At 43.6% G+C, this 27,528-nt stretch overlaps 2 protein-coding genes across 4 annotated transcripts in view; both read left to right on the forward strand.

The window, feature by feature from the left end:
• Window positions 1–27,528, forward strand: part of IL1RAPL1 (interleukin 1 receptor accessory protein like 1) — a 990,401-nt gene that overhangs the window by 267,700 nt on the left and 695,173 nt on the right. The window lies entirely within an intron of this gene.
• On the forward strand, window positions 2,763–3,298 carry PLGRKT (plasminogen receptor with a C-terminal lysine). The gene has a single exon (XM_056861982.1). The coding sequence runs from the start codon at window positions 2,782–2,784 to the stop codon at window positions 3,175–3,177; it is 396 nt and encodes a 131-aa protein (XP_056717960.1). The 5' UTR covers window positions 2,763–2,781; the 3' UTR covers window positions 3,178–3,298.

The following is a 27,528-nucleotide window of genomic DNA, read 5'->3' on the forward strand; positions in this document are numbered from 1 at the left end:
AGTTAAAACTGATGAGTTTTAAATTGATGGTTATGTTCTGGCTATATTGTTGTACTTGTGACTCTTTTGAGCGAGTATGGAGTTTTATGTATTCCTGTTACTATTATTACTATTAAGTAAAAGTAAAGGTCCCCTGACCCATGGGGTGACGTCACATCCCGACGATTACTAGGCAGACTTTGTTTTACGGGGTAGTTTGCCAGTGCCTTCCCCAGTCATCTTCCCTTTACCCCCAGCAAGCTGGGTACTCATTTTACTGACCTCGGAAGGATGGAAGGCTGAGTCAACCTTGAGCCGGCTACCTGAATCCAACTTCCGTTGAGATCGAACTCAGGTCGTGGGCAGAGCTTGGACTGCAGTACTGCAGCTTACCACTCTGTGCCACGGGGCTCATATTATTACTACTACCATGCCAATAAAGGTGATTGAAACTGACTGCCAATCCTATACCATGAATGTTAACATGTTCAAAAGGGCAATAAAACAAGGTATGCCTGTATAAAATGACTTGTGTCATCTGTAAATTTATTGTGGTGTCAGTTTTTTGCTCTGTGGGCCATAGAGATGCACTCAACAAAGTTACAATGAAGGAATGAGGGGTAGTTATTTCAGGGAATGGTCAAGTTTCCCATGTTTCACAAATGACACAGAGCACAGATGAAATCAACATCCACTCAAGTGTGGATGTGAACTGCTCCCAACTGTTGATGAATGAGTGAATATGAATAGCATATCCTCTGTAGTGAGATTACTATTTCCAATCCCTATCCAGTCAGACAACAAAGCTACATATGAATTCCAACTCAGTAGCTTCTTACTCTTTGAAACTCTTCTGCTGAAGTTCTGTAACCTTTTACTGAACATCCAAGAAAGATGAAAGTCCCCACCACTGGTTTCTGAGTAGTTCCATTTTTAATGTCTGATTGGTGTCCATTGAAACTTTGGCTATGTAAATGGTTGAAGGGTATTTTGGGCACATCATAGTGTATTAAGAATGTGCAAGAGAATGAACTTTGATAGTATATCTATGGTGTTGAGTCTTGTGATACCATTTAAGTGGAAATGGGAACAAAGTTAGCAACCAGGGTTTGTTGCATGGGCTAGTATTGGGGTTTGTATCTTTTATCAGGTGGTCCATAATTGCTGGTGAGTAGTTGTGTCTGGTTGGAGGGTTGTATGGAAGCCAACGACTGACCTATCCTCCCCCAAGACCTGTAATAGCAAAGGAGCATTTTCTAGGATAAGCTGAAATGGGTGATAATGTGGTGGGAGCTAGGTGACAACCAGCAGCATTTAAGGTGTTTGTTTTAAACTAATTAGCAGGCCTCAAGTTGTGATTACTAAACAATAACTCATTACAATTGAGATCTGCTGTAGGAGAAACTGTTGATAAATCTAGCATTTAAGAACTGTATAATTATGATTCATATTTTCCTTAGGAATGTCTGATATAACAATTTATATATGGTGGCATCTAATTCACTGTGGAATGTATCTTCTTAGTAAACTTGAATCCAACTAACTTTCATTAAGAGGAGCCTTCTTCAGATGGAAGAAGCTACCTTCTAATGGAGCAAGCCTTCTACTAATGAACTAAAGCCGCAGTCCAAAGTGTGCAACCTAGGAAGCAAGTACAATTGAATTCAATGGGACTTTTGAGTATACATGCTTAGGTTTGCACTCTAAGAGCGCAAGCGGGGGAGTGAATCAGCTTAGCAGTCAATGGGACCCCGTGGTGGCATAAATGCCCATTTATCCCATGATAATGGGCACTTACACTGTCATTGGGGGCATTCCCACTGGTGCCTGGGTGCCGCGGAGCTGCACCAGCCTCCCCTGCCAGTGCAGCCTCCCGCCAGTGTCCACCCGCCACAAGTCCCTGTGCCAGTGTCCCAAGGGGCATTCCCAGGGCGGTTCTGGGGGTGGAGCTGTCGTTAGGCAGCTTCCTAACCCATTTCAGGCTGGGAATGTCCATTTTGCCCTTGCTGTGAGTTTTGCCACCTTTTTCGATGGAGTAGCTCCATGGAATGCTATGGAGCGGTTCCACGGGGCTTGCAAGTAAGGGAAGCATTCTGGCTTCGGCAGAGCAGCTGGATCGTGCTGTGGAGGCGGCATGGCGGTGCTGCCTCTGGCCGCTGCCTAACCACTCCCCCCTCAGGAATGGGCTGTGTGTCTCCCCACTTAGCAGAAAGGTTTGGTTGCATCCAGCCCAATGTTTTAATTGGTGGGCTGCGAATGAATATGTTAATCACAGCTTAAAGTAAAATACTTTAAAGAATGTCATTTCAAGCCTTAATCATGTCTTTTTAAACATTTTGAACGTAAAAATACTTGAACAAAAGTATTATGTCTGATCTATAAAAACACAAGAGCAGCAGAAGGCTTTGCTCATTCTGCTATGCCAATAGACACACACAGTACTGGCTACTGTATGGGCATCCTTATGGATAACATGTGCTACTGCCTTGAGGCATATGGTGTATTATCTCCCATGTAGCAAACTTTGCACAATGAGTGCTGAAAATTTATGTGTTGCTGCATTGACATTTCTATAAAACTCCATTCTGAGGAAACGCTGAAACGGATAATCAGTTTTTCCAGCCCTGTAGTTGCTGGGGAGGTTTTTTCTGTGCTTAGATAGGTTAAAGCACATTTTCACACTGATTGTAATGTATGCTTGGAAATACTACTGACCAAGGTGGACAACTATGATCAAAGAACAGAGGAGGTCATTGTAGCTGAAATCCTGGAGGATATCGAGGCTGACTGTAGGAAGTTAAAATGGGATTCATCTCTTCAAAGTCAATGAATGAAAATATAAAGAATCAGCAGGAATTCATGGTCATGAACTCTAGACTCCAGCTGGAAAGGCAACTCCTGATGCAAAATCAGATGCAAGAGAGGCAGGTGGCTATGCAAATTGCTTGGTCAAGAGAAATCCTCAAGTATTTGGGGGCATTTTTTGGACTTGCAGCTGTGGGTCTTACAACTGGGGTTATTAAAAAAAAAAAGAATCCTGGACTTTTCCTTCCAATGGTTCCTTTAAGCTTTATACTTGCCTACCAATATGATATGGATTATGGATCACTTCTACAAAGAATGAAAGGTGAAGCAGAGAACATACTTGACACAGTCTGCACTATGCTAAAAATGCCAAAAGGACCCCTCACTTTTTAAGGCCTTGAAAAAGCCAAAAGAGCACAGAACAAGTTTTTTTTAATTGAAAGATAATTTGCTCACACAGCAGTGCTACAGAGAATAAAGACACATATTTGTAATCATGTTGCTGACTTAAATGATATGATCCAACAAAGCATGCATAAGAGCCCCTTCAAAAGAACTAGAAACTCTCGATAATCAGGTATTTAGTGAAAAAGGGAGAGCAGGGGGAGACTGACTGGTCGTTCCCCCTCCCCTGTAGGTGAAGGGTTTACTTTTTAATCGGGGCCTGCATCCACCCCTAGCTGTTTGGATCAGAGGGATTATTATGCACTTAGAACCCCCAGCTGGATCTGAGTGAAAATGTGTTTTTGAATTATTGTAATTTTCAGAATACAATGTGCTTTATGGGGGGGGGGGGATACTACTGACCAAGTTCAACTGGGAAGGCTTCTAGTGAATGTCTTTAGAACTGAGCTGTTAATCTCCTTTGTGGGTCAGGGGATATTGAAACCTCAGGACATGTTCTGATCCATTGCTCGTTCTACCAGGATGTCCACACAAGGTTTATTTATTAAGTACACATTTCTTCTGATTATTTAAATGGCTTACATTACTGTGATTAAAACTATATTGCCTTTCATCCTTGCTCTAAAATTAAGTAGAATGAAATGATCACCTTTTAAATAAAACAAAATTAACTGCCATTAACAAGAGTTAAATTGCCATGTTTCACACTAGTTAGAATTACTTAACTAATGATCTATAAATTTATAGCAAGCACAACTATATTACTTGAATAATAAAAATCTATATAAATCGAAAAAGTCATTAAGATGTCATTTTACAAACTGTGTTTCATGTCCATTATAACAATAATGAATGGTAAGTTGATAGAAAGAGTATACACTGTAGCAGAAAACTCACTATGTAGCCATGCCTAGCTTGACTGGGTACAATGTTGCATTGATGCCAGTGCTTGACTAATCAGGGCCACCAAGATGGCTGATTACAATAAATGTTTCACATCAAAATATGTGAAGTATGAATGGGATAAATTAGTATTTACTACACAGAAATGTTCAGCAAACCTAAGATTTTCTAGCCCTTTGCTTCTGTGGTTTCTTATTGAGTGTACGTATTCCCAGTGCAAATCCCAAATTTGTTGCTGCGTAATCTGTGAAGTGGTCCTTAGTCACTTATGTAGTTCATTCTAGGTGTCCATGAACAGGACTGCTGATATCTGCATGGCTACCCAGACAAAGATTCCTTCTGGGCTGCCATAGGACCCTGGTCCAAACCAAATATCAGAACAGAACAAATCATTTTGCCTGCTGTTACACTAAATAGAATAATAAGTACATGTGGAGTATTCCAAAAGCATGTAGCCCCAAAGTTATGCAAATAACTTCTTGCTGGGGCAGTTTTGGCTTGGGAAAATGCTCTGGAGGAGGCAGGCAGGAGCAGAAGCTCCTTCCCTCATGTCACAGTCTCAGACTGAATTGGATTCCTGGGGACTTTAAAAAAGCCTTTCCCAACAGCTACCATGTGATTGCAGGGACAGTGAGTCAGTTCCGCACAGTGCTTTCTTTGGGGGGGGTAGAAAAATGGTGCTGGTATTCATGACAGGGTAGCCGATATATTCCAGCATGCCTGTGGATGACCATCTTTCCTGGGGCAAGGCTAGGCCAAATGAGACGCCCCATCCTGGCCCATCCTGCAGTTGAAGTTGTGCCTGTTGATAATATAATCAGCAAGTCTGAGAGAGTGTACCAGCTTCTCTCCCACCTTCTCTGCAGTCCCATCTACCGCCTTCTCTGCTGGCCTCTTTGGGAAGAAGTCAGCAGAAAATATGGCAGTTGGCACTACAGAGAAGGAAACTCCTTCACACTCCCTGATGACATCAGTGGGTGTGACTTCAACTACAGGATCGGCCAGGTCATGCCTTCTCAGTTGACCAAGCCTTGCCCCAGGAAAGACAGCTGGCCCAAATCCAGACAACTGAAATATGTGCCGGTATGGTATACCGGCACATACCAGCATGAAAAAAGCACTGGTTCCAGGGAACACCAACCTGAATGCCAAAAAATGTAACATGTAGTTTAGCCCTTAATGAAGTGAGACTCATGGAACTTAGTTATCGGACTTACCTTTGTCAGCATCCGCCCCCTCACAGCCTCACTGTCTGAAGCCAAAAGCAATCCAGGCTGAGGGAGCAGGCATGCATGAGTCCAGCAGTTAGCAGGGCAACTCAGGAAAAGGAGGCATTGTGAAAGCCATGGTACAGTCAGTTGCACTATGGAACGTATGCCAACTCACTGCAGGAGAGTGGTTGGGTTCTGTGAGAACCATGGGAGTGGCCAGGATCTCATTGGCCTCTTGTGGGGCCTGGACTCCTTGTGAGCAGGCAGAGCACTGTTTGGACCAGCACAGCCTTTTGAGGAAGTTTAAAAGGCAAGCCAGCGAGCCAGTGAGGAAGGAAGCAGGAACTCCCCAGAAGGTGAGGAAGAGTTCCTGGAAAAAAATAACAATAGACATTGGTCGTTTATGCATGGGCGTTTTACCTGAGGTTCGTTGCTGGCTGGACTCACACTTTCTTATTGGGAATGTATGCACCGACATCCTCCCAGGCTCAAATCAAGTCCTGCCCCTTTAAATGCCACTCTGTAATTGGCTCACTTCGCAGGGCTCGCAGTGAAAGATAATCACTCCAAAAAACAAACGAACTGCTGCATAAAAAAGCATTTTAAGAAGGAAAAACAAAAAAATTGAGCAATCTGAATGGGGGGGGAGAAAACTAAGCCTCATTTTTCAAAAGCCTTTTTTTTTTTTTTGCTCAGAAAGAGCTCCAAGGTAGCAGGAAGCACCCGAATCCCCGCCTCTTTACATGCTGCTTCGTGACTGGCTGTTTCCCCTGCTTTCCCATCTGCAGGACGATTTGAGCCGGGCTGAGCTCAGGTTAGAGGGAAAAGTCAGATTAGCCGAGGAATAGGAAGAGCTGGACATTGCTAGGGCTGGCAGCGAGCTCATGTCTCATGGAGGGAAAACACGTGCATAATTCCAAGGAATATCCGACTGGGCGAACGTGAGTCCAAGTACCCATGCATAATAGGCTTTACAGATGGGAAGAACCACTGAGGGAAAACCTTCACCTTGATGTTGGAGGTAGTGGGCATACAACAGTGCCTTAATGCCACATTACTAAAACATAGCATAAAATCAGTCTTGTAGCCTGAATCTATGTACCTCAGTCCCATTTTGTTCCAAGGGACTTAATTGTAGATAATTCCATATGGCAGCATGTAAGCTGAATTCTGACACGACAAACTAATTAAAAGTTTGCCAAAATACTGCGTGAACATGGCTTGTTTGCTGCACTCACCTGCTTCTCTCTCTCTTTCAAGTTTCCTCTCCCTGTGCAGTACTTGATTGATAACTTCCCAGTCTGATAAAGTTTGCCAAACAGCAGGACACAGAATGCAGGCTTCTCAACAAGTTGGAGGTTATTTTTCCCCATTTTAGAATCCTGGTTTGTGGGAGGAAACAAATTTCTGTTTGCTTTGTGTTCACATATAAGAGCAAATTGGAGCCTGATTAAACTGGGCAGTGCTGAATCAATCTCTACATGCTACAGGAGAGTGGGGAGGAAGGGGAGCTTGTGAGTACTGCAAACACATATGACCTCAACAAACTTCCATTTAATTACAGCTTGATATGATGTCTGTGTTATAGATGCATGGGTGATACATGAGACTAGAGCCACGCCCCCAAGTCTGTGATTGGGTGGCTAGAGTTCAGGGTCCAGTGAGAAGTAAATGCGAAAGAGCCTGGAGGGAAATGGCAAAGCTCAACTTGAGCCCTACATACATAACAGTCTAAATACAGCCTTAATCTTTGTTCAGGAATCATGGTCTGTGTCTTAAATGCTTGTTTACATTTTGTATGCTAACACAATGTTGTTTCTTTCATTGTTTATGTGGATTTTAAAAAATTGTTCTTTGTCATTTCTTTTACATCCACATAATATGTCTCAGATATATAGGTCTTCCAGATGAATGGCTTTGCATATATCTATGATAATATCCTTTTCCTCTCTCTTACACACACACAGTCAGTTCCAGTATCTTTGGTCATTTATGCATGGGAGTTTTGCCTAAGGTTCGTTGCTCGCTGGACCCACACTTTCCTGTTGAGAATCTCCGCACCAACAGATTCCAAGCTCAAATCAAGACCCTGCCCCTTTAAATGCTCCTTTGTAATTGCATTGCTCACTGTGAGAGAAGATTCCCCCCAAACCCAATTGCTGCATAAAAATTAATAATTAATAAATAATAAATAAATAAATAAATATTAATAAATAATAAACAAAAAACAGAGCAATCAGAAAGAAAGCACGGGGGCAGGGGGAGAACTCCAAACCTCCATTTTAAAACTCCTTTCTTTTGCTCAGAAAGAGCTCCGAGGAAGCAGGAAGTATTTGAATCTCCACCTCTTTACACGCTGCTTTGCAATTGGCTGTGAGAGAAGCCAATCTCTTTGTGGCCTGGTTTTGCCACCTGCACAGAGATTTCAGCTGGGCTGAGCTCAGGTTAGAGGGAAAAGGCAGATTAACAAAGGAATGGGAAGACCCGGACATTGCGAGGGCTGGCAGTGAAGTCATTTCTGATGGACAGAGAACTCGTGCAGAGCTCCAAGGAACATTCGAGTCAGACCGGGGCCGAACGTGAATCCAAGTGCCCATGCATAAATGACCTATATGCATTTTCCAGGCATAAGGCTTGCTGTGGGTAGAAGGTTCATGTAGCCTTAACATTCCTTTCTGATGAACTTAGAAAATTGTGGGTTGCAAATGACAGTAAGTTCATTTTATGAGTGTCATATGCATGGCAGCTGGTTTGAATGCAACAATGAAATTACTTTAGTGATTTCCCCAAAGGGAAAAAAACCCACTTGCTTTAATTGTACCAGGGAGCAAAGAGTGTTATCTTAAGATGAAAATTGCATGGACTGCAAAATAATAAAGCATCAGTCAAACCATGAGGAACTAATTCACAGTGGGTAGCCGTGTTAGTCTGTTTGCAGTAGTAGAAAAGGGCAAGAGTCCAGTAGCACCTTAAAGACTAACAAAAATATTTTCTGGTAGGGTATGAGCTTTCGTGAGCCACAGCTCACTTCTTCAGATACAGCCATGGCCCCTTGTCATATAAATACAGTGATTATTTAGCAAGTATCTGTTCAACTCAATGCTTTCTGTAGTTCCAGTATCCTTTCATGAGTTTAACTTCCTCCACTTCAGTATTTTCTCATTCTAGATTTCCCCCTTCAGCTACCCTAGGTCTTAGGGTCATCTGTAGAGTCTCCCTGAGGATTATTTTTCTTGTTTGAAGAACTGTGGAGGGCTTCTTAACTTGTTCTCCTCTGGTGGGCTTTCTACTGAAAACTGCTCTCAGAGTTCCAGATGCAGCTGCTCTTGTATGGGTATTCCAATGTTCTTTGCAGCCTCTGAGGTTATGTTATCATTGTGACTTCATGAGGCTCCATAATGACTTCATGATGCTCCATATCTCGTATTTTTTCCTTTGATTTACTTTTGCTTTGATTAATTCTGATTCCAGTTACAATTTGTTTAAAATTCATTATGGATGCTTCTTGGGTACTACAGAACATCAATGAGAAAAAAAGACTGAATAAAACTCCTTTTATAATTTATATATTTATTTCCCCCTTTTATTTCACACATAAATCATGCTAATTAATGGTTCCAAATGTTTCAGCTTTACTTAGCATGATAAACTATTTATGTAAATATTCATGGCACATTTATGCATGTTGTGACCTTTTCCTTCTTTTGTCCCTAATGCCCAGCTGTGATTTAAGCCCTTCAGTGATGGTATCAGCTTTGAATGATGTACTGTGAATACAATTGCAGCCTGCTGCTTACTGCTTAATGAATTTTGGGAGAGGGTTAATAGATTTTATTCTCCCCATGAATTAATTTTAAATAATACCTAGTTTCAGCAGATTAAGTAAAAGTGCTTTTTTTCTACAGCCTTCTTAATACCATTTTGTCTCTAGAAAGACTTTCTCCAGTTATCTTTGTTCAAGCGACCCTTCAACACGCATGTTTAGACCCACACTCTCTGACTCTCTCTCTTGCCTTGTCAAAAGGCCTTTTGTCCCATGTTTTGTATTAGTAGACTTTCCCTAACATTCTTTGTGTTCTAGAGCTAAATCAATAATGTTAATAACCTAGCTTGGATTAGATCAGAGTTCAATGCAGGTGGATGTCTTTCTTTGGAAGTCTATAATGTTGCTTTCCTAAGACCTTTTGCGTCATCCTGGCCGGTTTGGGGGGGGGGGGAGTTTGTTAGTACACTTCGTAATTCATGGAGAATCCTATGCTTGAGAACCATTAAATGGCCTGGGTTACTTTTGTCACATTTAATAACAGTACTTCATAACAAGCTGCAAATTTTACTTTTTCTATTTATATGATATTTCTAAGCTGTTTCCCATTATGGAAACTGGAGGGTTAGGCAGGACAAGAGAAAATATACAAAAGCCCTATGTCCTAAAAAAACTCCAACCTCTATTCTTTCTAAAGACATATTTATTTATTTATTTAACTCTGCCTTTTCTGCCTACATGCACACCACCAAGGAAACTAACAGATTAAAAACATGCATAATAAAAACACTATTACAACCAAACAAAAACACACCATTCAAAGAATTAAAATACATGAAAATGACAATTAAAACAAGAGAAAAAGGAAAGATCACTGAAGGAATGCTAGACAAAACAGCCACAAAAGAGGACAAGGAAGACAGCCACAAAAGAGGACAAGTGAGTCTCTCTGGGGAGAGAGTTCCAGAGTTTTTGGTGCCATAACTGAGAAGGCCCTCTCCTAGGGCTTTAGAAAATGAGTGTAGTGGTCAGGAAAGTACTTAAGGTAGGTGGACTTTTGGGTATGCTAGTTCCAAGCCATATAGGGCTTTAAAGGTTAATACAAGCACCTTGAATTGTACTCAGAAACAGATTGGGAACTCATGTAGATAGGTCAAGACAGGTATGATAGTGGTCTGTACAGACCACTCTAGTCAACTTCCTGGCTGCAGCATTCTGAACCAATTGAACTTTCAGAACGCTTTTCAAGGGCAGCCCCACATAGAGCATATTGTAATAATTAATCTAGATATAACCAGAACAAGCAACAAAATGACCATATCTTTTCTACAGTTTCCCTGGGATCTGCCAGAAGCATGAGATGGAGTTGAACGTCATTTGCATATTGGTGACATCCAAGTCCAACTCTCTGGATGACCTCACCTGGCAGTTTAATGTAGATGTTGAGAAGCATAAAGGACAAGATGGAGCCTTGTGGGACTAAGCAGTAATCCCCCAGCAACATCTTCTGAAACCTACCCTCTAGGTAGGGCCAGAACCACCACAGAACTGTGCCTGCCAGTATCAGACCAGAAAGGTGGTCCAGAAAGATACCATGATCAATGTTATTGAAAACCACTGAGAGGTCCTGGAGACTCAACAGTTACATTCCCTCTGTCTATTTCTAAGTGCGGGTCATCCAGAATGATGTTATTGTGCAAACTTTTTTTAAAAAAATCTCATTTTATTTGGGTAGATAGAGAAAATGACTTTAAAGTAATAGCCCCAAGTAAATGTGAACAGGATTGCCGCCTAATTATATTAAGAAAATGCTTTAGAATAAATGTAGTTGAAGAGAGAAGGTATTTGAAAAGTCACTACTGAGAAATTCTATCTCTGGTTGACTGCCTCACCTCAACAGGCAGGGGAACAGCATGCAGGGCTTGGGAAAAGGATTGGTGGGATGGACAGTATAGGAGGATGATTAATCCATGCATTGGATTTCCCAAAACAGTGCCAATTAGAATTCTTCTTACCAGTCATGGCTTGTTCTTATTTTATTGAGCTGCAGGTTTTCCTCTACATCTTGGGGACTTCATACATTTTCAGCAATGCTTTCTGGGGATTTCAAATCATGATTTTTGCACTGGGATTAAGAAAGTGTACTTCTATATAGCATACTTAAGAATGTAAGAAAAGCCCTGCTGGATCAGACGAAGGCCCATCACGTCCAGCAGGGGGGTTTGGGTAGATTTGGGGTTCCTTCTGATATACCGGGCATGGTTATTTGCAGTTGAGGAACAGGCTTCATCAATTCCTGCACCTCAAGTGTTTGGGACCTCTTTCTGGGGTTCAATCCAGTGAGACATTTCACATGAATTCCTATATCTAAAAACTCCCATAGGGGAGTTTGGGAAATGTGCTTGAAAAGCAAAGTGTTGTGTTGATTGCTTACCGGAAGCCTAAACAATTCTTGTTCCTTGAACAGCATTGATACCAAAAATACAGGCAGTACGTCTTCAGAAACAGCTGGAAACCTGGAGAACAAAAACAGGCATTTAGAAAATGCACCTAGTTCAAATATGGAAGCCTTACTTATGGGATACTCTGGAGCCAAAAACTGCAGACTTCCTGATGTAGGGATACCCGAATTGTAGTGGGTGGATCCATTGAAGAACCTGCTTTATGCTTGTAAAGCAGCATGGTATAGTGGTTAAGAGCAGTGGACTCTAATCTGGAGAACCGGGTTCAATTCTCCACTCCTCCATATGAAGGACTGGGTGACCTTGGGCTTGTCACAGTTCTCTCAGAACTCTCTCAGCCTCACCTGTCTTACCAGGTGTCTGTTGTGGGAAAAGGAAGGGCAGGTGATTATAAGCCGCTTTGAGACTCCTGAAAGGTAGAGAGAAGCAGGGTATAAAAGCTAACTCTTCTTCTTCTCCTCCTTCTAATATGGAATAGGTAATTTATCATGTATAGAACTTGGGGGAGTTTAGGGAAGAATGATCCTGATGCATACTCATCTCCCTAGGTATCGCAACCAGAAGGGTTTAAACTTCCCTTCCACTGTAGCCTTAATAAGTGGCACATTATCCTTGTTCCTTTTAATAAAGTTGTAGCCTATTTAATACCATTGAACAGTGCTTGCCTGCCTATTTCTTTCTCTCTTCAATTTCCCTTTAAAATATTTCAAGGGATTTTAAGGATTTGTTGGTGAATGCCTTCCTAAGCCTACATACATGTTTTTTAGCTTGGCTAATAATAGAGGAAACTGGATCAGCCCACTTGATGAACAATCTTGTTTAAAACCACATTCTCCAATTATTCAGGCTTTTGATCTTTGTTAAGATAGAGTGAATGTAATGGATTTGGAAAGCTCTCATGAGCACTACAACATTGGGGGGATCCTAAAACTTAAATACGACTCAGCATAGAATATTAAATTCTGACTGAGCTCTCATGACAAATTGATTCACAAATCAAACTCCATGGGCAGTTGTTCTCCATTTCTCCTCCATCATCTGATACATACATTTACCGTAGATTGCGGAGGGAAGACACTTTTTTGTTAAAACAGAACAAATGTGTTAGTATCCCTCTTCACTGCTAAAGATTGAGGTAAATGTAAAGGTAAACGTCCCCTGTGCAAGCACGGGGTCATTCCTGACCCATGGGGTGACATCACATCCCGACGTTTCCTAGGCAGACTTTGTTTATGGGGTGGTTTGCCAGTGCCTTCCCCAGTCAACTTCCCTTTACCCCCAGCAAGCTGGGTACTCATTTTACCGACCTGTCCTGTCTGCTCCCTTGTTTAGCCTCTTTGCTTACTTATTTTATTTATTTATTTATTTATATCCCACTTTTCTCTATGATTGAGGACCCAAAGCAGCTTTTAACATTGCCCACCCCCTCAACTTAATCCTCACAACAACCTTGTGAGAGTAAGTTAGACTGAGAGATTGTGACAGGCCCAAGGTCGATGGCAGGCTTCCATGGTTGAGCAAGGGATTTGAACCTGGTCGCCCCAGGTCCTAGTCCTACACTTTAACCACTATACCACACCAGCCCTCATATTTTCCTTTGGTACAACCAATCCAAAACTCTTCAAACTTGCTCCAGCCAAACTCTTTTCATAGAAGCTCTCATAAAAAAGAATGATAGATAAATAGAACCCCTGTGTTCACAGGCAGTTTACCTTTGTTGGGGACAAATAGTGAGTGAAGGTTATTGTTTTGCCCTGCTTGTAAACTTCTTGAATGGCTACTGTTGGAAATGCTGGATTAGGTGGAATTAAATTAACTGACAAATCAGAAAATGAGTACAAGCTAAATGTGGCATCTCAGCCCCAGATAATAAGCCATTCCTGTACCCCACTTTTGCCATTGCAGGGCATGCTTTAAATTACTCATGTGCTTCACTCCCTACTCTCCATTTTTATATAAATGCAAGAGGGAAATTAGGAAACCTCACAAAATATTCTGTGTGCATTTTTGCGATAGATAGTTTAGGGACTTCATTGCTGCAAGGTATGTTGATGTTACTTCTATAGATAGGGGTAATTGACTTGCATTGGATCCCTTTACAAGATGCTTCAAACACCTTTTCTAAGCCTTTCTCACCTTACTATGAGTGATGGGTTTGGCAGTGAAGAACGGATTATACCCCTATCAGCAAACCTTGCCTTTTGCCATATAGGGAACCTTGTGAGGTGCAAAACAGGTGAAAGGGATTAATTTATTGTTATGAGAGACTTTTTAGAAGGTTTAATATTGTTTTGGGAAAGAATGAAGACCCTTGAGAAGGTGCCGTAAGTACAACCACAAGATTAGGTTTCCCATGTCAAAATGTATAAAAGGGGCCTGGAATTGTTTAGAATTCGGAGATCTCTCTCTCAGATCTCCCGGGCAGTGGTGGTACATATGAAATTGTATTTTGTGCATATTACGGTCTGTATACTATGTGCAAATTTCTGAAATTGCCTGTTGTGTTACTTTGCCTAAACTCTGTTACTCTCTGTCTTATGCTTTGGAACTTACTTTTTAATATATTGGAATAAGCAAAATAAGAATCTTCATGATTCAACAACATTGCCTCTCTACCTTAGATCATTATTTCTATTACAGGTACCATACTTGTCAATCAGGTATACATCCTATAGATTTAGTCATCAGTAATGGTACACAGCCTATTTCAGTGGGAACCCTCACATTCAGAACCAGAGTACCAAATACTGCCAGCATTGAATGATATGGAATTATTTTGATAATTATTGCATCTAGCACAAAATTGCTACAGATAGCAATCTTAAACCTGCTTTAGTTTAAAGAAGGTAAATATGGTGATGCTGCTACCTGCACATATGCATGTTTCTTCCGAAGTCAATGTCACTGTTCAAGTTCCAAATACTAGAATCACAGCCAAAAATCTATTGATTATATGTTTATTCCACTTTTCCTTCAATAACATCAGGATGGTGCAGATTATTCCCCATCCACTGAGAAAAGTGGCTAGTCCAAGGCTACTGAGTAACTTTCATGGCTGATTGTGGATTTTGAACCCTCATTTTCCCAGTCCTAGTCTGGCAGTCTAACCATTGCACCAAACAGGTTCTTGAAGTGCTTAGAAGGTTATTTAAGCAGAACTGACAGATTCTTGTTTTACATACTCTACAGGACTTTGTCCCATCCAGGTGCTAACCAGTAGAAATATTTTGCCGAACTCTATGTCTTGATTATGGCAGAGCTCTGCCCTCTTGGATATCTGTAGAAATCTTGCAGAGTGTCATGGGTTTGTCTGCTTTTCCAAACAACTTCTGCATGTTAAAGGTTATTGTTGTTTTCCCTTGGAAAAAAATAGTTGTACAAAATGATGAAGAAGACTTGATTTTTATACCCCGCTTCTCTCTAACTTTAAGGAGTCTCAAAGCACCTTAAAATCACCTTCCCTTCCTCTCCCCACAACAGACACCTTGTGAGGTAGGTGGGGCTGAGAGAGTGCTGAGAGAACTATGGCTAGCCCAAGGTCACCCAGCAAGCTTCATATGAAGGAGTGGGGAATCAAACCTGGTTCTACAGATTAGAGTCCACTGCTTTTAACCACTGCACCATGCTGGCTGATATATCTGATATAAAAGCAGTCCAGTGTATGTCCCTGCTGACAATTATTTGCACAAGCGGAACAATAATCCTCATCAAGAATCAAGCGTGATGCATCCCTTTCTTCATTTTCACAAGCACTGTGTTGCTTTTTCTGTTAAAACACTAATTTTCACATGCTTGTGGGCAGCTGCACGGGCAGGAAACATCTACCAATCTCTTTCCTGTGTCACTCTGTTTCTTTCTTATTTCAGCTTTATGATTTACAAATCGTATTTCATATCCTGTTCATAAATAGGCTTGACTGAAAATCAAGGTAGCACCATTAGTGAAGCAGTTTATGACAAAGCTTTGGTTGTCAGTATTAACGGGCGAGTTAATATTTGGGTCTCCTAACTATGAAATTATGTTTAGACTTGTTTGTAGGAATAATTTACTCTAAGGTAATGGGCTCATGAACAATCCCTCAGTGGTCATGGTAGGTGTTGAGTTCCTTTTTAAAAAGCTATTAAAAATAATTAATGTGAGCTTTCTCAAGGGGGTGAAATCCATTAACTCAGGGGTGGGGAACCTTTTTTCTGCCAAGGTCCATTTGCATATTTATCACATCATTTGGGGGGGGGGCAGGTTGTAGATCTCCCGGGGGGGGGACGGGGGGGGTGAGAGGGGAGAGGCTAGGGAGGTTTTTGGGGAGAAGGAAGGAAAGAAAGAAAGAAAGAAAGAAAGAAAGAAAGAAAGAAAGAAAGAAAGAAAGAAAGAAAGAAAGAAAGAAAGAAAGGCCATTTATTCATGGGAGGTTTTGCCTTGGATTTGCTGCTCTCTAGATGCACATTTTTCCCATTTGAATTCTCAAAACTCTGCATGGGGGCTTATTGTTGAGATTTGAGAATTCAGATGGGAAAAAGTGCATCTAGTCTAGAGAGTGGCAAATCCAAGGCAAAACCTCCCATGCATAAATGGCCGAAGGAAGGAAGGAAGGAAGGAAGGAAGGAAGGAAGGAAGGAAGGAAGGAGGGAGGGAGGAAGCAAGAGAGAAAAATGGAGGGAGGGAGAAAGAAAAGGACAAAGAAAAAGAAAAGGATGGAGGGTGACAGACAAAGAGGCAGAAAAAGAGGGAGAAAGAATGGGAGAGAAAGGAGAGAGAGTGACAGTAAAAGAGGAAGAAAAGAGAGAAAAGCCTCCCCCCCCACACACACACACGCCCGGCAACGCGCTCAACAGGGCTTCAACCTTCCCACCTCCCCACCCCGACCCCAGAGTGCCTAATCGGCTCCCATGCAGATGCTCTGACGCGGATGCCAGCAGATTGGCAGTCAGTCCAGGATAACACCATCAGAAAAGTCCTCTGCTACTTAGAAAAATGTAGTTTATTTTACAGTGCAAAGATATATTACAGATACTTGTCTCACACTCTCCACTCATAGCATTCCACACAGAGCTTCAGTTTCACTCCATTATATACACCTGGTGGTCACAGCCACCAATCACAGCAGATGCCTAGTCATCCTGACACTGCTCCTGCATTGCATCAGCCACCTGGTCATAACTGGATTAGGTCAGCTCCCTCTAGCTCTCCAGGGACTTTCCAGGCTGATTGCATCAATACCAGATCTATCCGATCTATCATGCACCTGTCAAACTAATCTGACAGCCTTGTAATATTAACATGCTCCGCCGCCAGAGCGGCTGGCTTCTTCTTCTCCCCCCTCCTCTCACCGCCTGTCAGCTGTTGATTGCTTAGCCTGAAATGAGCTCACATTCAGTGCTATTAACTTCACAATCCATTTTTTCCTTGTGGACTTCTTGCTTTCAAGATCCTTCTGTACATGCCATATAAAATACAACATATGGAACTCCACTGTAGCCACTGTTTCTTGGGACCACACTGAGCTACAGTGATAGTTATTAAAGGTAAAGGTAAAGGTCCCCTGTGCAAGCACCGGGTCATTCCTGACCCATGGGGAGACGTCACATCCCGACGTTTTCTAGGCAGACTTTGTTTGTGGGGTGGTTTGCCGTTGCCTTCCCCAGTCATCTTCCCTTTACCCCCAGCAAGCTGGGTACTCATTTGACCGACCTCGGAAGGATGGAAGGCTGAGTCAACCATGAGCCGGCTACCTGAAACCGACTTCCGTCGGGATCGAACTCAGGTCGTGAGCAGAGCTTTTGACTGCAGTACTGCAGCTTAACACTCTGCGCCACGGGGCTAGTTATTAGAATACTATAAACAGCTATTAGAATATTTACTCAAAATTCTTTTGTAGATCTATTCTGTTAGAGAAGCGACAGTATGTGAGCAGTTTTGAGTGGCCTGGTGTATCTGTTCTGTCTTTAGGAAAAGCTGTAGTTTATGTTTTCCAGTGACTTGCGTGTAGAGACAAAGAGAACTATTATAATAACTAGTGTGAAGAAATAGAAGAGAACAACAAAAAAAGGAAAAACAAGGGATCTGTTCCACAAGATCCAAGAAATCAAAGGAAAATTTAAAGCACGGTTAGGCATGCTGAATGATCAGCATGGAAATACATTAACTGAACAGGACAAAATAAAGAAAATGTGGGAACAATACACTCAAGAACTATACAGAAGAGATGAAAGGATGACAGATTCCTTCCAAGAGGAATATTTTGAAGAAGAACCTACAGTTTTAGAAAGTAAAGTGAAAGCTGCACTGACAGCAATTGGGAGAAACAAATCACCAGAAGTAGATGAGGTATCAATAGAGCTATTCAAAGCCACTGAAACAGAGTCCATCAAAATCTTCACAAAAATATGCCAACAGATATGGAAAACAAAGCAATGGTCCACCGACTGGAAACAATCCATTTACATTCCAATATCCAAGAGATGTCAAAGATTGCAGCAACGATCAAACCATCGCATTAATTTCTCACAAAAGTAAAGTGATGCTTAAAATCTTACAGTAACGGCTGTTACCATATATGGAACAAGAAATGCCTGATGTTCAAGCTGGATTCAGAAAAGGAAGAGGAACTACAGATCAAATTGCAAATATGCATTGGTTACTGGAGCATGAGTGCTGGCCCACCAGGGTGGGGTTCCGCTGCAGCAGCATGGTGCTAGGAAGAGGGCTGCAGCGGGGGTGGCAGCAGGCGGGGGTCTCTGAAGCCAGGGCTTCTACAGCTAGCAGCTGTACTAGCTTGGAATGGGCGTGGCAACGCAATCCAGTACACAGTCCAAAAGTCAGTCCAGGAACAAAGCAGTCAGTCAAGGCAAGAGGCAGGTGTGAGGTCAAGCCAGTCTGAAGCCAGGTCAGGAGTCCAGAAAGTAGCAAGGTTGAGGTACAGTCCAGGTCAATACACAACAGGCCAGAGTGGAGCTTTAGCAGGTTTGCACTGTGTTGCTTCCACAGCTTCCTACTGCCTCATCCTTTAAATACCTACAGCTGACTGTGAGAGACTGCTCCTGCAAACATTCAATCACTGCCTCCAGCATCAGCCAGGTTCCTTGTCTGCTGCTGCAGTCTAGCCGAACGCCGGCATTGCTTTAACTGGGTCCTTCCCAGTCTCCTCTGACGAGTACCAGGAGACAGCTGTTCCTCACTGTCTTCCGGTTTCCCTCTCTCTTCAATCTATATGCGGAACAAATAATTAGGAAAGCTGGATTAGATTTAGATGAAGGTGGAGTGAAAATTGGAGGGAGGAACATTAACAATTTGAGATATGCCAATGATACTACGTTACTGGCAGAAAATAGCAAAGACTTGAAATGACTACTGCTGAAAGTTCAAAGAGAAAGTGCCAAAGCAGGACTACAGCTGAACATCAAGAAGACTAACAGCCCATTCCTGAAAGGGGTGGCCAAACCTCTTAGGAGGAGGCGTGACCTCGCCGCCAGCAGAAGTGCGTGTAAAACCATGATTACATGGACTTACGCTGGTGGCGAGGCCTCGCCCCTCCACTGGCGCAGCCTCTCCGTGGAGCAGGCCATGGCATAGAGAGGCGATGCCAATGCAGGGGGGTGTTCCGGGGCCGGGTAGGGGGGAGGAACCACCAGTTAAGCAGCTTCCTATCCCGGTTCGGCCAGTTAAGCTGTTTTCAATGGGGCTTTTAGCCCTGCTAAAACAAAAACAAAAAGCCATGAAACAGCTTTTTGTTGTTGTTGTTTAAGGCATGCACAAATGGGCTTAGGAGGAGGCGCTGCTGGGTTTCTTCCCTGCCGACTCCGCATGCCGCCATTTCAGGAATGGGCTGAAAAGTAATGACAGGAGAATTACATAACTTTAAGGTTATGAGGAAGCTGAAATTGTTGAAGACTTTCTATTCCTTGGCTCCATCATCAACCAAAAGGGAGACTGCAGCCAAGAAATCAGAGGGGGATTGAGATTGGTAAGGGCAGCCATGAAGGAGGTAGAAAAGATTCTGAAGTGTAAGGATGTGTCACTGGCCACCAAGATTAAGTTAATCCATGCCATTGTATTCCCTATTACTATGCATGGGTGTGAAAGGGAGACATTGAAGAAAGCTGATGGGAAGAAAGTAGATTCCTTTGACATGGGGTGTTGGAGGAGAGTGTTACAGATACCATGGACTGCCAAAAAAACAACAACAGATACGTGGGTTATAGATCAAATCATGCCTGTGTTACAGGGAATGCTGGGGGTCTCCAATATTTAATGGGGGAATTAGCTTATTGGAGACAAATTTGAGCACCAATGAGAGGCTTGTTTTAAAGCGGTTTCTTGGACCAATGTATACAAAGGGATGAGCGAATCCAGAGGAATAAACTAAGCAGGGAGCAATTTAAACAGTAAAACAGGTGGTCTTTATTAAGGGGAATAAAGGGGGTACACACAGAGAGAAAGCAAGAAAAAAAAATAAAACACACACAGAGAGATTCCTAATAGGGATAGGGCAATTGGAAATCATAGCTACCATCCGATGGGCAGGAAGATGTTCCAAGGAGAATGACTGCAGCCAGGAGTCAGCCAAGGAAAAGATAGACCACACCAACAGCACGGGGCAAAATGTTTGGATCCAGTAAAACGCTTGGCCAATGGCCCCTGTGAGGGTGGCAAAACGTATAGCAAAAATCTGCCCTGGGGCAGGCTGTCTTGGGCCACAAAGGTAAAAAATGTTCCTCAAGTGGAGGGGAGTTCCAAGAGGAAGGCAGGGGGCTGAGTTGATGAGATTATTGATAACTGTCAAGTATTGGGTGATTGTGATATTGGTCAGCTATCAGGAACTAGAGGGGGTGAGGGAGGATGAGGAGGATTTGGGTGATGGGATTAACCTGGGCAAAATTAGGAATAAAGTTCCGGTAAAAGTTGGCAAAACCTAGAAATTGTTGCAAATGTCTACGCGTGGTGGGGGGTTCCCAGTCCATCACTGCCCGAACCTTTTCGGGGTCCATTTCCAAGCCTTGATGGGAAATTACATAGCCCAGGAAGGTGATGGAGGGTTGGTGGAAATCACATTTGGAAACCTTAGCAAACAGTTTGTGCTCACGCAGCCGCTGCAGCACTTCGCGCACCAGTTGAAAATGCTCTTCGATGGTTTCGGAATAAATGAGGATGTCGTCTAGAAATACCACCACCCCTCGAAACAATAGATCATGTAGGACTTCGTTAATTAATTGCATAAACACACTCGGAGCCCCCGAAAGTCCGAAAGGCATCACTAAATACTCAAACATTCCAAAACAACAAGAAAATGCAGTCTTTGGTTCGTCCCCTTCTCGGATGCGGACTCGGTGGTATGCCTCCACCAAATCCAATTTGGTGAAGATTCAGCCCTCCTTCAATTGCGCGAGGAGGTCTGGAATGAGAGGGAGGGGGTATGCGTTAGACTGAGTGACCGCATTCAGTCTACGGAAATCAATACAGAGTCTTAAATCCCCCGTCTTCTTCTTGACAAAGAATGCAGGAGCCGAGTAAGGAGCTTTGGACGGGCGGATGAAACCCCGCGCCAAATTGGTGTCCAAATACTCGCGCAACACGGCCTTTTCATTTGGGCTCATAGGATACACCTTCCCTTTGGACAGTTTGCCATCTCCCACAATTTCAATAGTACAGTCCGTTTCTCGGTGGGGGGGCAACTCGTCGCATTCCCGCACATCAAACACATCGGCGAACTGGGAATACTCGTTGGGAAGCTGGGGTGGAGCAGTCCCGGAAAGGGGGGCCCCCACTAGGGCGGCTGCTGGGGCGCTGAGCACTCTATCCTTATCATGGAGTTTGCATGGGTTGCGGGGGAAGGTGAGCGTCCGCTTCACCCAGTCTATAGAGGGATTGTGCCCCAGCAACCAGTTCATTCCTAAAACTACGGGTGCGACTATGGGGGCGATGGTAAAATAGAGGCGCTCCCAATGTTCCCCTACGGACATGATGACTGCTGCAGTGCGGTGGGTTACGGGCCCCTTCTTAAAGTCACTGCCATCCATCTGGGAAAAACGGATGGGTTCGGGTAGTCGTTTTCGCCTAACTTGCAGCAACTTGGCTGCGTCTTCACTCATCATAGTACGGGCACACCCCGAATCCACCAGGGCCGTGAATTCTAAGGTGGGACCCCCTTTGGGTAGAGAAAGTTTGACTTTAACATATACATTGTCTTCTTGAGCGCTTACCATCAGTGGAGCTCCTTGCACAACGGTCGGGGCGGTCTGCTGAGGAGCCCCCTTTACAGCAGACCGACGGCGTTTTTTGCCGGCAGGCTCCAGTCCTCCTCTTCGCTGGAGGAAGTGGTTATGGCATTTGTAATCCGCGACTCCGATGAGTCAAATGCTTCCATTGTAATCCTTGACCCCGATGGGTCGGTGGTGTCCGAGGCTACGACCTCGGTGCGGGCGTGCAGGGCTGAGGGCGCGCTGCGGCGGCTCGGAAGTGGTGCGCCGCTCCGGCGGCGGGGTGGTCCCTCAGGAGAGGGCTTCTCAGGTTCGGTTGTGGTCGGACGCGTCGGTCCCGGGCGTCCGGTTCGAGACGGGCATTGCGAAGCAAAGTGTCCTTTCCCCCCGCAAACGAGACAGACCCCGCTCTCAAAGCGCCTGTGGCGTTCGGCCATGGAGGGTCCACCCCCCGAGGGAGTGCGTGGTTCCTTCGGGCCGCCGGGTCTGTCTCCACGGGGCTTGGTCTCTCATCCGGTGCGTTGCTGGGACAGGAGCAGCAGTTGCTTACGGTTTTCAATGTCGGCAGCGTGGCGGATCCAGCCTTCAACGTCAGGAGGGTTTCCCTGCATGAAGGCCCAGTGTTGCAAGTCTGGGTTTAAGCCCTCCCGGAAACACTGCACCTTGGTAGTTTCGCTCCAGTCCAAAACCCGACTTGCGAGCGACTGGAACTCACTAGCATACTGCGTGACAGTCTTAGTACCTTGGCGCAGCTGTTGCAGGGCCACCTTGGCTCGCTCACCCAAATGCGGGTCCTCAAAACGGTGTCGAAGGGCAATCATGAAGTCATCTAGGCTTCGCAAAACCGGGGAGCGGAGTTCATACTGCTGGACCATCCAGGCAGCCGCTTCCCCTTGTAGGAGAGAAGCAACATACTGGACCCGGGAGTCTTCCGAAGTAAAAGTCTGGTTTTGCTCCCACATAAACACATCTACTTGCACCATGAAGAACGTTAGTTGGTCACTCGACCCGTCGTACGTGATTTTCAAATCCCTACGGGCCGGCGGGGCAGGCCGGCTAGGGGGTGCCTGGGGCACGGGGGGTGGAGTGGATTGGCGGGTAGAGTTTGAATCTTCATCGCATCCATGGCTCCGGCCATCTCCAGCATCACTGCTTGCATAGTATCCATCCGGTCCAACAATTCCTGGCGTTCCGACTGCCAGCGCCGCCGCTCCTCGTCCATCTGGTGAAGCAGTACGGCCTCCTTTCGGGTGGGATCATCCTCGAACCCTCTCCCGTGCATTACAGTCCGTCTTGACTGAGTGTCGCTCATCGGGAGCGACCAATGCTTGGGGGTTTGCAACCAGTTCTCCAAGCGAGTTTGCTTGGGTCTAGTCCCCAGACCTAGTTTGGAGTCGGGCTCACTGGGCGTCTTCCCAGTCGACTTCCCATCTGGAGGGGATGAGTCCGGTTTCGTAGGTACAGCATTGCCCTTCTTGTCGCCGTCGTCCGGCTTATCGTTGGAGTCCCCGTTGCCAGCCATAACTGTCCAGAGACGGTACAGGAGCAGGACAACGCGGTAATGGACTTGCAACTTAATGTGAGGATTCCCCACCTCTCTGTGCAAATCCCATAAAGCCACTTGTTCAGACAGTCATGTAGAAACAAGGATCTTTATTGAGAGCTTCAGAAGGTGTTAGCCATAGACGGGTTAAAGTTGCAAGTAAGTCTGACAACAATGTTACAGAATATATCTCCTTCAGAGGAGCAAAAGGTCACACCTATATTATGGGAAGCTAAAAGATAGATGGGTACGGTACAGACATCAATCGTCCCCAGGGAGCTAGTTAGGGTTATCTACTATCCAAGGCCGGAATTGGCAAGAGGGAGTGAACCAAAAGCACAGCCGGGGAACACAGCAGGGGAGGCACTCATGATACATACCAGCCAGAGCCTGACAGATATGGCACCTGACCTCAAAGAAGGCCAAATGTTCTGAACTGCTTTTACGAGTCCAGAGGGAGGGGGAACTTGGGATCAGAGAACACATAGACATACAGACCCTCACAGTAAGTACCTTCACATACAACTTTCTAGAAGGTCCTGCATGTTTTCTGTGCAGTGACATTTCATAATACATGACTGTACAGAAAACCAGTTGTGAAGAACAACAATTAACAGGCAAGCAACCTGTTTATCTTTGTTCAAAAACTTTTTAAAGCATACCATTAACAATTTGTCTAGTTCAGACCACTCATTCTTTTCCTGTTCAGCATATCTTGATATCTGTGAAAAGAATCCTAACAGCCAAATGTTTAGACTAGACAAAAGTATCCACATTATGCAATACACTCTTCCTAAATTTGAAGATCAGTATTTAAAAGCAAACTCTGTAAGATAAGGTGCCCCCCAATCACACTCCAGTGCTGCATTGTTCATTCCGTTCTCATTAGCTTTGTATCAAGATGTGTACCACATATTTGGTATTCTGTATAGGGTTACCCAACCTCCCACCTCTGGCCAGCTCTTCCTGCCACTGCTCAGAAAATGGGAAAATGGGTCAATCACTGGCATTAACCTATCTATCACCATAGATGACTTTCCCCCTTACAGACCAACAAAATGTTCATGAGCTCTTATATGCCATGACTAGAAAGATGAGAGGGATGTTTGTGTGTACTTTCAGGTGCTGAAGAATATATTCCAAGGAAACCAAATCCTAATGCATAAAATGATAGGGGGAGTTAGTTCATTGGCCTTCAGTACCATCAATAAGCACAGTAAATGGTAATATTGATTTTTCAAGTTAATAAGGATTAATTTTCTTGGAAAAATTGATTCAGGCATATCTTGCACTAATAAAATTAAATACACTCACCAGTAAGTTTGTGAAGACAGTACAAGTTGTTCCTGTGAGAATGCACAGCAAATAATAATACTCCTATTGTCCAAATAAATATTGTCCACAATTAATTTTTAAAATAGAATAAAATAAACCTGGCACCTACTAAAGCACAATAGTGAAAAGGCTTACAGGTGATAATGTTATAGTAAATTAGGCTACTTCTTTGTGTGTTTTATCCAAAGCCCACTGAAGACCATTTGGGTTTTCCATTGACTGATTTCACTGGGCTTTTTATCTTGCCTTCAGATGTTGCTTATATTCAACAATACAAGTTGTCTTCATTCAGTGTCATATCGATCCAAGTCCAGGATGCATTAACATTGGAGTCAACTTATCAAAATAAATGTCACTCAGCAAATGTACATAAGCAATTTAAAAATCAATTGTACAAGCACCTTGAGTGAGACCTGCTACGTGAAAATATAAGACTGTGCACAAGGATTTTTCCCCTTTCTTTTGATGTGTAGATATTTTATTGCTTTAAGTTATTAAAATACTAGAGCAAAATACCAAAAAACATTTTGTAGTGAATGTTTTTAAAAGTCTTAGACAACCAAAGTAAATCTCAAGATATGGGATTTAATTTTCAGGCTTAATTTAAGTATATATTAATTATTTTTTTATTAATTGTGATAAAGTGAAGATTCTGTCTCATCCATTTTTCCACAATATGGATTTCCTTACATGTTATGCACTCCATAGGATAGAAGGACAGCACCACCACCTTTTCTCTCTGACTCCTTGTAGTAATCCTTCCCTGTGGATGGGAAGAATTGTGGAACCACTACTAATTAACTATTTCTACAGAGCAACATATGCTGTTTTAAAAAGCACAGAATTCTCACTACAATGTAAACAGTCCTTGTGAAAAGTTGGTTTTTGCACCAAACAGTACACATTATTATGTCTCCCCCTGTTCTGGTGAAATGTTCACCAGCAAAGTTGTGAATCATATCTTTAAAAGTGGCACTTCCACTACTATAATGTGGGGCTGGTACTAGAGATAGGTTCATCACCATGAATTCAAGCTTAGAGTGTCTCAAACAAGTCATTTTCCTCCTGCTCTTCTTCTCTTTCGCTTTCTCCTTCTTCTCACTTACCCTGTACTAGCAGCTTTAGCCAGCCAGTTGACAGACAGGAAGATAGTATCTTGGATATTGTATCAGGATACCTAATAGTCCTTAGGGTTCCTGGCATTAGAACCATACTGGGAAAATTTTCTAGCACTTTGATTAAAATATCCAAGTCAACAGAAAATTCTGCAGCTATTGAGAAGCCCATCAGCCTCTGTAGCATCTGGAAGTCTAACTTAACCAGGCGGTATCTGTCCATTGAAAGGAAATTTAACAAATATTCCACACTCTGGCATCATGTCTGACACAGACAGTTTCCACATGAAATGCTTGTTCTGTATTTACTCTGTTACCGCCTTTCTTCCAGCTGAAGCACTGAGACGAGTCTGCTTCCTGATAGGTTGTTCTACTTTACTCTTTCTTTGCTTTTTTCTAAGTTGTTGAGTCAACCTTTCCCATTCACATTATTCAGTGAAGTGCATTTTAGTTCTGTCAGCACCTCTGTCACTGCAGAGGTGACGATGTGCTGCCCCTCTTTCTTTTTTTTCTTTTGCACATACACTATATACTATATTGACGTAGTGGGATAATGTCTGCTGGTGTTCACAGGGCAACAGAGAGTTCTACCCTTTCTAGATCCAAAGCTGCATTAAAAAAAAATCTAGCCTCCCATAAAAACAACAACAACAAAAATAAGCAAACTTGTGCAGGCTTACTGAGACCCCTATTAAATCAGAAGGGGAGAAAACACAGCTCCGCTCTCCTCTCTCATTCACACAGAAATACCACACCCTCCCTCTTAATTCACCTTCTGAGCCTCTGTTCTCTGTGGAAAACCCCTTCCCCCAGCCCCTTGGGTTGAAATTCAATGTTCTTGTCTGCAGCTAGCTCCTATCCCTGACTTAGCCCCCTTCCCACCCCCCACCTCATAAGCTGCAAACAACTAAGTACCCAGACAGCCCTTACCCAAAGATTGAGGTAGCAGGGAACCCTGGAGCAATAGCCAGCATTGCGGGGAAGGCAGTGCCAAGTCCCAAAAAAGCAGTCCCCCCCCCACTGCTGCTGGGGAGGAGGCTGGAGACCTGGACCACTGGGGTGACGGCCTGTAGGGGTGAAGGCTAGCAGGGCCAGGGTAAGAAAAAGGTGGAGGAAGGAGGCTAGCCCGATACCTTTCACGTTCTGGAGGGACAGCAAAGGACAGACATCCCTGAGAGTGGATGCCCACTCTCATTTTGTCATTTCCAAGAAGAAGTGGGGCCAAGATCCAGGGGGTGGGGCTAAGGGTGGAATATAAGGGAGGCTTCCAAGCTAGATGGAACACACAAGGCCAAAGGAAGAGAAGGCAAAGGTGTGCTCACGGGGTGGGGGGGGGGGAGGAAGAGAACCAGGATATCTGAATCCCATTTCAGATATTCTGAAGGTGGCCCATTCTGAAGGTAGTCCAAACCAGAACAGTGAAGGAGAAACCTCACAGTTCTAATAGCCAACATGACCACCAGGAATCCTGTCTTGCTCTACCCCATTTCTAGCCACTCGGGGGGGGGTGTCCCCCAGAGAATTGGGAACTATGCGAGAATGATTGCTTGGTAACTCACTAATCTCCCTTTACCTGATGAGCTAGGAGCTGTCCATTAGCAGTCAGCACATTAAAGAGAAAAAGAGAACTTTCGACAATAGAAGTGGATGCCATGGCTATCTATGGTATGATAAAATCAAAATGCATACATCATTTCAGCAACACAGAGTTAAATCTTCTTTATTTAGAACATGGATGAAATACAAACACCTTCTTGAACCAGAGACACAGAGGTGGATATCATCACAAGAAATGCTGACATTACGTCCACTTA

This window comes from Euleptes europaea, chromosome 16, assembly GCF_029931775.1.
Source record: "Euleptes europaea isolate rEulEur1 chromosome 16, rEulEur1.hap1, whole genome shotgun sequence".
In the NCBI taxonomy this organism is placed as follows: Eukaryota; Metazoa; Chordata; class Lepidosauria; order Squamata; family Sphaerodactylidae; genus Euleptes; species Euleptes europaea.